The sequence below is a fragment of the Apodemus sylvaticus genome, chromosome 10, assembly GCF_947179515.1.
Source record: "Apodemus sylvaticus chromosome 10, mApoSyl1.1, whole genome shotgun sequence".
In the NCBI taxonomy this organism is placed as follows: Eukaryota; Metazoa; Chordata; class Mammalia; order Rodentia; family Muridae; genus Apodemus; species Apodemus sylvaticus.
Window position 1 is genome coordinate 75,241,056 of NC_067481.1, and position 13,099 is coordinate 75,254,154.

Sequence of the window (13,099 nt, forward strand, 5' to 3'; positions counted from 1 at the left end):
TGGAACATCTTGGTTTCTCCATCTATGGTGAATGAGAGTTTTGCTGGGTATAGTAGTCTTGGCTGACATTTGTGTTCTCTTAGGGTCTGTATGAGATCTTCCCAGGATCTTCTAGCTTTCATGGTCTCTGGTGAGAAGTTTGGTGTGATTCTGATAGGTCTTCCTTTATATGTTACTTGGCCTTTTTCTCTTACTGCCTTTAATATTTTTTCTTTGTTTAGTGCATTTGGGGTTTTGATTATTATGTGACGGGAGGTATTTCTGCTCAGGTCCAGTCTGTTTGGAGTTTTGTAAGCTTCTTATATATTCATGGGCATCTCTCTCTTTAAGTTGGGAACGTTTTCTTCCATAATTTTGTTGAAGATATTTGCTGGCCCTTTCAGCTGTAAATCTTCACTCTCATCTATACCTATAATCCTTAGGTTTGGTCTTCTCATTGTATCCTGGATTTCCTGGATGTTCTGGGATACAAGCTTTTTGCATTTTGCATTTTCTTTGACTGTTGAGTCAATGGTTTCTATGTTTTCTTCGGCATCTGAGATTCTTTCTTCCATCTCTTGTATTCTGTTGTTGATATTTGCATCTATGGCCCCTGATTTCTCCTCAAGGTTTTATATCTCCAAAGTTGTCTCCCTTTGTGATTTCTTAGTTGTTTCTACTTCTGTTTTTAGATCCAGGATGGTTTTGCTCAGTTCCATCATTTGTTTGTTTGTGTTTTCCTTTAATTTTTTAAGAGATTTTTGTGTTTCCTCTTTCATGACTTCTGCCTGTTGACTCAAGTTCTCCTGCATTTCTTTAAGTTTTTTTTTTTGTGTGTGTGTGTGTGTTTCTTCTTTATTGGCTTCTATCTCTTGAGCCTTATTCTCCTGAATTTCTTTAAGTGATTTTTGTGTTTCCATTATACGAGTTTCTAGTTCATTCATGTTCCCCTGTATTTCTTTAAGAGATTCATTTATGTCCTTTTTGTGTTCTTCTAGCAGCATCATGACCAGTGATTTTAAATCCAAATCTTGTTTCTCTGGTGTGTTGGCATAACCAGGACTTGCTGATGTTGGAGAGTTTGGTTCAGATGCTACCATATTGCCTAGATTTCTGTTAGTAGCATTCCTGTGTTTGCCCTTTTACATCTTGTTCTCTGGTGTTAGTTGGTCTTGTCTCTGGCTGGTATTTGTGCCTCCTGAGAGGCTCTAGAGCTATTTCTGCAACACTGAATGGCTGGGTTTCCCCTGTTGCAGATTGCTGATGTGTTGTCATTCTCTTGGGTGCCCTTGCAGTCCTAGTGTGCTTTGCCCCAGATTGTGTCTGTGAACCAGATGGTGCCAGTTTGCTCCTTCAGTGAGTGCTGATGGTCTATGCTGTGGGACCTTTTCCGAGTGCTGATCACTCTGCTGGGCAGCCAAACTCCCAACCAGGTTGGGGCACACAAGACTAGCCTAGCTGCTCAGGACCGGAGTCTAGGTGAAAGCCTGGCAGGCCAAGTTCCAAGCAAAGTTCCCCTCAGGCTATGAGTGTTAATTGGGTCTGTCAGGTGGCCAGGATGGCGGTGTGCGCTGGAGAGTCTGCTGGGCTAACAACCTCCTGGCCGGATTGGCACACAGATGGCCCACCGAGCAGCCCAGGTCCTGGGGGCAGTCCAAGGCCTGTCAGGGCCTAGACCCCCGCTATGTTAGCCTCGGGCTATGCCTGTTAGCTGGCTTTGCCTGCTAGAGCTCTCTGGTGTCCAGTAGGCAAAATGGTGGTGTGCGCGCGCTGGGCCAGGCAAACAACCTCCTGGCCGGGTTGGCACCCCGATGGCCCCCCGAACAGCCCAGGCCCTGGGTGCAAGCCAACGCCCGTCGGGCTTAGACCCCCGCGATGTTGGCCTCCGGTTATATTTGCGTACCTCAGGCTGTCTGATCTCTCTGACGGCCGAGAACCAAGATGGAGGCGAGTCTCTCGTAACTGACTGGCGGGAGGCAGAGTTCTGAAGTGGCTTCTATGCGGTGAAACGCGCCGTAAATTTGCTGCCGCTTGCAGCCCTGCTGGCCAGAGATGGTCAGTGGTCGTGGGCGCAGGGCCTGCCTGGACCCTGTCACCTTGGTTCCACTGCTGATGGCCCTTCCTCTGGACCAGCTGCTGCTGCTGTTGCAGCTCGAATTCATCGTTTTTAATTGCTGAATAGTACACCATTGTGCAAATATACCACATTTTCTGTATCCATTCCTCCACTGAGAGATATCTGGGTTCTTTCCAGCTTCTGGCTATTATAAATAAGGCTGCTATGAACATTGTGGAGCATGTGTCCTTATTGCATGCTGGGGAATTCTCTGGGTATATGCCCAGGAGAGGTATAGCAGGGTCTTCCAGAAGTGTCTTGTCCAGTTTTCTTAGGAACCGCCAGACTGATTTCCATAGTGGTTGTACCATCTCCCATTGCCACTTTCAATCCTCAATCATCCCTAGCTAGTTCGCTCTCTTTCTCTAGTCCTACTTTCTGTTTGCTGACTGCATGTATCCCTTTACCTTCTCCATTAATAGCCTAGTTTGATTCCTATTGATAATGGCCATGATCAAAATCAACCTGGGGAGGAAAGGACTTATTTGATTTTAATAGCTTATAGTCTATCATTGAGAGAATTCAGGGCAGGAACTTGAGGCAGGAACTGAAGAAGAGCCCATGGAGAAATGTTTCTTACTGGCTTGCTCCTCTTAGCTTACTCAGTTTGCTTTCTTACACAACATTGGGCCAAGTAGGGATGGCATCACCTACAGTGGCCTTGACCCTTTATGTCAATCATTAATTTAAAAAAATGTTCCACAGGCTTGCCTAGACAATCTAATAGAGGTATTTTCTCACATGAGAAGCATTTAGCCTCACAGAGACTTGAAATACCAGGGTGGGATGACACACAGGGGTCCCCACCCACTCAGAAAAGAAGGGGTTGGAGGACGGGGAGCATCGTGGGAGGTCATGACCAAGAGTGGGGCAGTCAGCAGGATGTAAAGTGAATAAGTAAAATAATAAATAAACAAATATATTCTATGTAGCTTTGCTTCTTCCTTCCATCTTTAAGTTCACAATGTCTATCTTTCTGGGGACCTTTTCCTCATTAATGACTTATTTGTTTAGTTTATATCATATTCATACCTCCACCCCAGATTTATTATCAATATTTTTTTTTACCTATCACACAGCATTCATATTTGTTAAAAAGCACAATTCTCAAGCCTCTGTGAGAAAGACCAGATCAGCCAATTACCTCCTCTTGCTCAGGTTTACAGTTCCAGTCCCTAGAACAATGTCTGGCATCAAAAGGCTATCAAAAAAGAAATCTCCTATAAAGTGACCCAAGTGTAAACCTTGCTGCTTGCAATGACATGTGAATATCATCTTTGAAACAGGGAGGCCCTCATGATTTCCCCCTTTTTTCCATGTTGTTAACATAGATCATATCTGAAATTTAATGTGCTCCATGAAACATTTCGGTTCCTGTTGACTTGATTGCCACACACATCATAGAATTGCAATCACTGTATTAGAAATGGGCTTAGAGATGTGAGAATACATGGTCAGAATCAGAACTACTTAGGAGAGATGTATGAACTGTTGGCTTCTGCCTTTGAAACAGTGCCTTCTACCTGGCACCACATTGTGAATGTTGACTTGGGGATGGTGTTTTCATTCTGAGTTTAATCTTCTCTTCTTGTAGCAAATATTATTTGGGTTTTTAAACCCCACTATGATCACATAGTTCCCAAATAAAAAGACACAAAAACTTTAGATTTATATTAAGCCTTAAAGCTCTAGAGCTGGGCAGATATCTACCTTCTGTGCTATTTTGTCTACTTTCCTGTTAATAACCTTGAGCTATCACTTGCCATGTTCTACCTGGGCTGCTCCCACTGCTAAAAGCCTGGCCCTAATGGCCATGCACTCATGATCCACCTACCCCCAAACAGCTTCCTCTTCTTCTTCCTCTCTTCTTCTTGTGGTCTGAGACCCCAAGCCCAAGAACATTTGCTCTGCCCCCTCTCTTCTGTCCAATCCAGGCTGTAGGCATCTTTATTAACCAATCATGGGATAACTTGGTGGGGCCAATGCTTACAACAAAAGCTGGCATACATGAAGATCTGCTCATCTTGGAACAACCATATGTTGTGATACAGATTTTGACATTTGAATACAAGCAGCACCAGACCAACCGCCTACATTCTCTCCCTCTCAAATATACTTAGAATCCATTCCCATTGTCCTATGGAGAATGGTTCTACCTCTCTCCCAGACTCAATCCTTTAAGAAGTATGACACAAATGAACCCTTAATCCCTGCTGCATGAGTTTCTGGACCCTGGACTAGAAAGTGTCTTATACCACCAGTTCCAATTTTCAGATAAGTAAGGAGTACAATCATGATATCCACTGAGGAATATCTTCTGGAGACTAATAGTCCTCTATAGGTAAGATGAGTTTTGTCATATGAGAAATATTAGAAAAGATTTGTATAAACTTCTGTTCTCTTCCTACATTGTGTTTGTATCTCTCCATAGTACCTTGTACAGGGCCCCCTTTACATCCTTGTTTCTTAGGGTATAAATCAGAGGGTTCAGCATTGGAGTAATTATAGTATAAAAGAGGGCAGCAAACTTTCCTTCACTCCCAGAATACATGTGGACAGGTTGAAGATATGTGTACATGGCTGAGCCATAAAAGAGGAAAACCACAGTAAGATGGGACCCACAAGTCCCCAGAACCTTTCTGCTCCCAACTCTTGATTTGATTTTCAGAACTGCATGAGCAATGTGTGCATAGGTGCCTAGAATTATTGCTACAGGACAGACCAAAATTATAGCTCCAGCTACAAACAAGTTGGCCTCTGTTCCCCCTGTGTCCTCACAAGCCAGCTTCAGGAGAACAAGCATCTCACAGAAGAAGTGGTTCAGGTGATGGCCACAGAGAGGTATGGACATGATGAGGCTTGTCTGTATCAGTGAGTTCACAAGGCCTCCCACCCAGGAGGAGATGGCCAATGCATGGCAGAGAAGGGGGCGCATAATGCTGGTGTAGTGTAGTGGACGACACACAGCAACATAGCGGTCAAAAGCCATCACCACAAGGAGCACACACTCAGTTCCACCCAGTAAGAGCACAATGAAGAACTGGATCATACAGCCAGCATAGCTCATGGTCTTGTCAATTCCAGAAATATTGACAAGAAGCTGAGGCACAATGCTGGTGGTGTAGCAGAGGTCTAGGAAAGAGAGGTTGTTAAGGAAGAAGTACATTGGTGTTTGTAATCGACAATCCATTCGTGAGACTGTGATGATGGTGGAATTGCCAAAGATGCTTAAAAAATAGAACATCAAAATGAAGACAAAAAAGACCTGTTCTAGATGAGGCCAGTCTGAGAAGCCCATCAAAATGAAGCCACCTTCCAAGGTGGTGTTGAAGCTTACCATAGACTGTCACTCTCACAAATCAGAAGACAATTCAATGCTTCCGATCAGAGCATGCACTTTGAAGTAACTTGAGTCCACAAAGTAACCCAGAGCTATATGAATCCTGGCACATTTGCCTTCATTGTGGTCGATCTCATGTTGAGTCTGCTAGGCGTCACAGTCTGAAGACACGAGATGTTCTTGTTTTAAAAATTCTCAGTCAGCTTGGATTCCAGGAGCAGCAGGACCTACAGGGTAGAGAGATTATCACCAAATTATCTACAATGCATTGCTGCACATCATCTGATAGGAACCAGATTGGTCTCCTGATATCAGTGATGAACATACAACAACTTCGGCCCCATGGATGAGAAGATAGTGTGTAGGACCACACTTTAACCAGGACCCAGGCCCGGTTATCATCCTTGGTAGCAAACATTTTACCCATTGAACCATCTCCCAGCCTCTGAATTATCTTTAAAACATTTCATTATTGCTATGAGTCTTTACACACAGCACTTCGGAACTTGCACATTTGATTTTATACATTAAAAAAATCACTAATTGTCTGTTTTAAATTTCCAGTGTGTTTATTCCTGTGTGTCTATGCATGATTTTTATACATAAATTTCTTGATCAGCAATAATGTCCATTTTTTAGTCCTTCTAAGAGTTTATATCAGAGATAGATACTAAAATATTAGCAAGAAAATATGCTCTTTTTTTTTTGTCTTTTTTTTTATTTGATATAATTTATTTACATTTCAAATGATTTCCCCTTTTCTAGCCCCCCCCCCACTCCCCGAAAGTCCCGTAAGCCCCCTTCTCTTCCCCTGTCCTCCCTCCCACCCCTTCCCAGTTCCCCGTTCTGGTTTTGCCAAATACTGTTTCACTGAGTCTTTCCAGAACCAGGGACCACTCCTGCTTTCTTCTTGTATCTCATTTGATGTGTGGATTATGTTTTGGGTATTCCAGTTTTCTAGGTTAATAACCACTTATTAGTGAGTGCATACCATGATTCACCTTTTGAGTCTGGGTTACCTCACTTAGTATGATGTTCTCTAGCTCCATCCATTTGCCTAAGAATTTCATGAATTCATTGTTTCTAATGGCTGAATAGTACTCCATTGTGTAGATATACCACATTTTTTGCATCCACTCTTCTGTTGAGGGATACCTGGGTTCTTTCCAGCATCTGGCAATTATAAATAGGGCTGCTATGAACAAAGTAGAGCATGTATCCTTATTACATGGTGGGGAATCCTCTGGGTATATGCCCAGGAGTGGTATAGCAGGATCTTCTGGAAGTGAGGTGCCCAGTTTTCGGAGGAACCCCCAGACTGCTTTCCAGAGTGGTTGTACCAATTTGCAACCCCACCAGCAGTGGAGGAGTGTTCCTCTTTCTCCGCACCCTCTCCAACACCTGCTGTCTCCTGAATTTTTAATCTTAGCCATTCTGACTGGTGTAAGATGAAATCTTAGGGTTGTTTTGATTTGCATTTCCCTAATGACTAATGAAGTGGAGCATTTTTTAAGATGCTTCTCCGCCATCCGAAGTTCTTCAGGTGAGAATTCTTTGTTTAACTCTGTACCCCATTTTTTAATAGGGTTGTTCGGTTTTCTGGAGTCTAACTTCTTGAGTTCTTTATATATATTGGATATTAGCCCTCTATCTGATGTAGGATTGGTGAAGATCTTTTCCCAATTTGTTGGTTGCCGATCTGTCCTCTTGATGGTGTCCTTTGCCTTACAGAAACTCTGTAACCTTATGAGGTCCCATTTGTCAATTCTTGCTCTTAGAGCATACGCTATTGGTGTTCTGTTCAGAAACTTTCTCCCTGTACCGATGTCCTCAAGGGTCTTCCCCAGTTTCTTTTCTATTAGCTTCAGAGTGTCTGGCTTTATGTGGAGGTCCTTGATCCATTTGGATTTGAGCTTAGTACAAGGAGACAAGGATGGATCAATTCGCATTCTTCTGCATGCTGACCTCCAGTTGAACCAGCACCATTTGTTGAAAAGGCTATCTTTTTTCCATTGGATGTTTTCAGCCTCTTTATCGAGGATCAAGTGGCCATAGGTGTGTGGGTTCATTTCTGGATCTTCAATCCTGTTCCATTGATCCTCCTGCCTGTCACTGTACCAATACCATGCAGTTTTTAACACTATTGCTCTGTAGTATTGCTTGAGGTCAGGGATACTGATTCCCCCAGATTTTCTTTTGTTGCTGAGAATAGTTTTAGCTATCCTGGGTTTTTTGTTGTTCCAGATGAATTTGATAATTGCTCTTTCTAACTCTGTGAAGAATTGAGTTGGGATTTTGATGGGTATTGCATTGAATCTGTATAGTGCTTTAGGCAAAATGGCCATTTTAACTATATTGATTCTACCGATCCATGAGCATGGGAGGTTTTCCCATTTTTTGAGGTCTTCTTCCATTTCCTTCTTCAGAGTCTTGAAGTTCTTGCCATACAGATCTTTCGCATGTTTGGTAAGAGTCACCCCAAGATACTTTATACTGTTTGTGGCTATTGTGAAGGGGGTCATTTCCCTAATTTCTTTCTCAGCCTGCTTATCCTTTGAGTATAGGAAGGCCACTGATTTGCTTGAGTTGATTTTGTAACCTGCCACTTTGCTGAAGTTGTTTATCAGCTGTAGGAGCTCTCTAGTGGAGTTCTTTGGGTCACTTAGGTAGACGATCATGTCGTCTGCAAATAATGATAGTTTGACTTCCTCCTTTCCAATTTGTATCCCTTTGACCTCCTTATGTTGTCGAATTGCCCGAGCTAGTACCTCAAGTACAATATTGAAAAGATAAGGAGAAAGGGGGCAGCCTTGTCTGGTCCCTGATTTCAGTGGGATTGCTTCAAGTTTCTCTCCGTTTAGTTTGATGCTGGCTACCGGTTTGCTGTATATTGCTTTTACTATGTTTAGGTATGGGCCTTGAATTCCTGTTCTCTCCAAGACTTTAAGCATGAAAGGATGCTGAATTTTGTCAAATGCTTTTTCAGCATCCAATGAAATGACCATGTGGTTTTTTTCTTTGAGTTTGTTTATGTAGTGGATTGTATTGATGGATTTCCGTATATTGAACCAACCCTGCATTCCCGGGATAAAGCCTACTTGATCATGGTGGATGATCGTTTTGATGTGTTCTTGGATTCGGTTGGCAAGAATTTTGTTGAGTATTTTTGCATCGATGTTCATAAGGGAAATTGGTCTGAAGTTCTCTTTCTTTGTTGGATCTTTGTGTGGCTTTGGTATCAGCGTAATTGTGGCTTCGTAGAAGGAATTGGGTAGTGTTCCTTCTGTTTCTATTTTGTGGAATAGTTTGAAGAGTATTGGTGTTAACTCTTCTTTGAAGGTCTGGTAGAATTCTGCACTGAAACCATCTGGTCCTGTGCTTTTTTTGGTTGGAAGACTTTCTATGACTCCTTCTATTTCTTTAGGCTTTATGGGACTGTTTAGATGGTCTAGTTGGTCCTGATTTAATTTTGGTATTTGGTATCTGTCAAGGAAATTGTCCATTTCCTCCAGATTCTCCAGTTGTGTTGAGTACAGGCTCTTGTAGTAGGATCTGATGATTTTTTGGATTTCCTCAGTTTCCGTTGTTATGTCTCCCTTTTCATTTCTAAGTTTGTTAATTTGGATACTTTCTCTGTGCCCTTTGGTCAGTCTGGCTAAGGGTTTATCTATCTTGTTGATTTTCTCAAAGAACCAGCTCCTAGTTTTGTTGATTTTTTGTATGGTTCTCTTTGTTTCTACTTGATTGATTTCGGCCCTGAGTTTGATGATTTCCTGCCTTCTACTCCTCCTGGGTGAAATAGCTTCTTTTTGTTCTAGGGCTTTCAGGTGTGTCATTAAGTTGGTAATGTATGCTCTCTCCATTTTCTTTTTGGAGGCACTCAGGGCTATGAGTTTTCCTCTTAGCACTGCTTTCATTGTGTCCCATAGATTTGGGTATGTTGTGTTTTCATTTTCATTGTGTTCTAAAAAGTCTTTAATTTCTTTCTTTATTTCTTCCTTGACCAAGGTGTCATTGAGTAGAGTATTGTTCAATCTCCACGTGTTTGTGGGTTTTCTGTTGTTTCTGTTGCTATTGAAGACCACTTTTATTCCATAGTGATCAGATAGGAGGCATGGGATTAGTTCTATCTTTTTATATTTGTTGAGGTCTGTCTTGTGACCAATTATATGGTCGATTTTGGAGAAGGTACCATGAGGTGCTGAAAAAAAGGTATATTCTTTTGTTTTAGGATAGAATGTTCTATATATATCAGTTAAATCTAATTGGTCCAAAGCTTCAATTAGTTTCATTGTGTCCTTGTTTAGTTTCTGTTTTCCTGATCGGTCCATTGAGGAAAGTGCAGTGTTGAAGTCACCCACAATTATTGTGTTAGGTGCAATGTGTGCTTTGAGTTTTAATAAAGTTTCTTTTATGAAAGAGGGTGCCCTTGCATTTGGAGCATAGATGTTCAGGATTGAGAGTTCTTCTTGTTGTATTTTTCCTTTGACCAGCAAGAAGTGTCCCTCAGAGTCTCTTTTGATGACTTTGGGTTGAAAGTCAATTTTATCTGATATTAAAATGGCTACTCCAGCTTGTTTCCTGAGACCATTTGCTTGTAAAATTGTCTTCCAGCCTTTTACTCTAAGGTAGTGTTTGTCTTTGACCCTGAGGTGTGTTTCCTGTAAGCAGCAAAATGTAGGGTCCTGTTTACGTATCCAGTCAGTTAGTCTGTGTCTTTTTATTGGGGCATTGAGTCCATTGATGTTAAGAGATATTAAGGAATAGTGATTGTTACTTCCTATCATTTTTGACGTTATTTTTTAAATTTGATTGCTTAACTTATTTGGGTTTGATGAAAGGTTACTATCTTGCTTTTTTCAGGGTGGAGTTTCCCTCCTTGTATTGGTGTTGTCCTCCTATTATCCTTTTTAGGGCTGGGTTTGTGGATAGATATTGGGTGAACTTGGTTTTGTCGTGAAATATCTTAGTTTCTCCATCTATGGTGATTGAGAGTTTTGCTGGATATAGTAGTTTTGGTTGGCATTTGTGTTCTCTTAGAGTCTGCATGAGATCTGCCCAGGACCTTCTAGCCTTCATAGTCTCAGGTGAAAAGTCTGCTGTGATTCTGATAGGTCTTCCTTTATATGTTACTTGGCCTTTTTCTCTTACTGCCTTTAGTATTCTTTCTTTGTTTAGAACATTTGGTGTTTTGATTATTATGTGACGGGAAGTATTTCTGTTCTGGTCCAGTCTGTTTGGAGTTCTGTAGGCTTCTTGTATATTCATGGGCATCTCTCTCTTTAAGTTAGGGAAGTTTTCTTCCATAATTTTATTGAAGATATTTGCTGGCCCTTTAAGTTGTAAATCTTCACTCTCATCTATGCCTATAATCCTTAGGTTTGGTCTTCTCATTGTGTCCTGGATTTCCTGGATATTTTGGGTTACAAGCTTTTTGCACTTTGCATTTTCTTTAACTGTTGAGTCCATGGTTTCTATGGAATCTTCAGCATCTGAGATTCTTTCTTCTATCTCTTGTATTCTGTTGTTGATATTTGCATCTCTGTCCCCTGATTTCTTCCCAAGGCTTTCTATCTCCAAAGTTGTCTCCCTTTGAGTTTTCTTAGTTGTTTCTACTTCTGATTTTAGATCCTGGATGGTTTTGCTTACCTCCTTCCCTTGCATGTTTGTGTTTTCCTGTAATTCTTTAAGAGATTTTTGTGTTTCCTCTTTCATGAGCTCAGCCTGTTGACCAAAGTTCTCCTGTATTTCTTTAAGAGATTTTTGTGTTTCGTCTTTCATGACCTCAGCCTGTTGAGCAAAGTTCTCCTGTATTTCTTTAAGTGTTTTTTGCATTTCCTCCTTGTTGGCTTTTGTATTCTCCTGGATTTCTTTCAATGATTTTTGTGTTTCCCTTGCAAGGGCTTCTAACTTTTGATCCATTTTCTCCTCAATGTCCTTCATGTGTTCCTGTACCAGCATCATGACCAGTGATTTTAAATCCAAATCTTGTTTTACTGGTGTGATGGGGTATCCAGGACTTGCTAGTAGAGGAGAATTTGGTTCAGATGTTGCCATATTGCCTTGATTTCTGTTAGTGATGTTTCTGCGTTTGCCTTTTGCCATCTAGCTCTCACTGGTGTTACTTGGTCTTGTCAGTGCTGGACTCACCAGTGCAAGCTGCCCCTTCCCCGTTGGCCTCTGGTGCACAGCTTACACTCTGCACTGCCTATAGACAGGGTGCTGTTGTCCAGGCTGTTCAGATCCCGAAGCAGGCACCTGAAGGCTCCCGCTGGGGCCCGCAGGATTTATTGGAGCACACTGACTTCTCCCAGCTGGCCGCCCGGAAGCCCCCACTAGCCTCTTGAGGGACCTGGAGATGTGGCGGCCACCCAGGCTGATCTGAAGCGGAGAGAGTTGAGCTGGGGGCTTCTGCCTGAGGCCTTGCCCCAGATTATGTCTGTGGACCAGGTGGAACCCGTGTGCACCCCCAGGGAGCTCCGAAGGTGAATGTTGCTGTGACCTCCCCTGTGCTCCGCTCACTCCGCTGGGCAGCCGATTTCCCCAACCGGGCTGGCGCACACTAGGTTAGCCTTGTCGCCTGGGCCCTGAGTCCAGGCAAACGCCTGGGAGGCCAAGGTCCGAGCAAAGTTCCCCTAGGGCTATGTCTGTTATTTGGGTCCGCCAGGTGACCTGGATGGCGGGCGTGCGCGTCCGCGCTCCGCGAAAGCACCGGGAGAGTCTGTTGTGCTAATAACCTCCTGGGCTGGTTGACACACAGATGGCCCACCAAGCCGCCCAGTTCTTGGGGTCAGTCCTGTGCCTTTTGGGGCCTAGACCCCCGTTTTGTTAGCCTCAGGCTACGCTTGTTAGCCGTCTCTGCCCTCCCGAGCACTCTGGCTCCTGTAGGCAAAATGGCGGCGCGTGCACCGGCCGGGGCAAAAAAAAAAAACTCCTGGCTGGGTTGGCGCCCCGATGGCCACTCGAACAGCCCAGGGCCTGGGTGCAGGCCAACGCCCGTCTGGCTCAGACCCCTGCGGTGTTGGGCCTAGGATTATGTTTGTGTACCTCAGTCTGACAGATCTCTGGAGCCCGGGATCAAGATGGCGGTGAGTCTCTCCTGACTGGCGGGCAGCCGAGTTCTGAAGTGGCTTCCGTGCAGCGAAAGGCTCCGCAGAACCGCAGTTGCTTGCCGCCCGGCTGGTCAGCGAAGGTCAGTGGTCGTGGGCGCAGGGCCTAACTGGACCCTGTGTCGCCTTGGTTCCACTGCTGATGGCCCTTCAGCTGGAGCAGCCACTGCTACCGCCGCCGCCGCCGCCGCCGCCGCCCGAACTGTCGAAAATATGCTCTTACTGAATTAATGTATTCACATTGCACAGTCAGAAGATGCACATAAGCTCTCATGTCTAAGCACAACTGAGCAGACCTCTCCTTGTGTGCTTTTTTCTGCTCTTCAACCACCAGTCTTATGAGCATATCCTGAATCATATTGTCCAAAGGTGGTGTGATACTTCTGTGCTCTACAGGTATCTTTCTTGACAATGGTGATACAGATACAAGTTGTCTAATTCACCAACTATATGTCTCACCATACATGGTCACTTTAGGGTGTCTATATAGCTTAGATGATGTGGACGGCACTCCTTGAACAATAAACACAACTACTTCAGCAACATATGAACACA

General features: G+C 43.4%; 1 protein-coding gene across 1 annotated transcript; it reads right to left on the minus strand.

The window, feature by feature from the left end:
• Positions 1-4,499: 4,499 nt before the first annotated feature.
• LOC127694637 (olfactory receptor 10-like) lies at positions 4,500-5,435 on the minus strand. Its single transcript, XM_052196186.1, has one exon. The coding sequence runs from the start codon at positions 5,433-5,435 to the stop codon at positions 4,500-4,502; it is 936 nt and encodes a 311-aa protein (XP_052052146.1).
• Between the last annotated feature and the right edge of the window lie 7,664 nt (positions 5,436-13,099).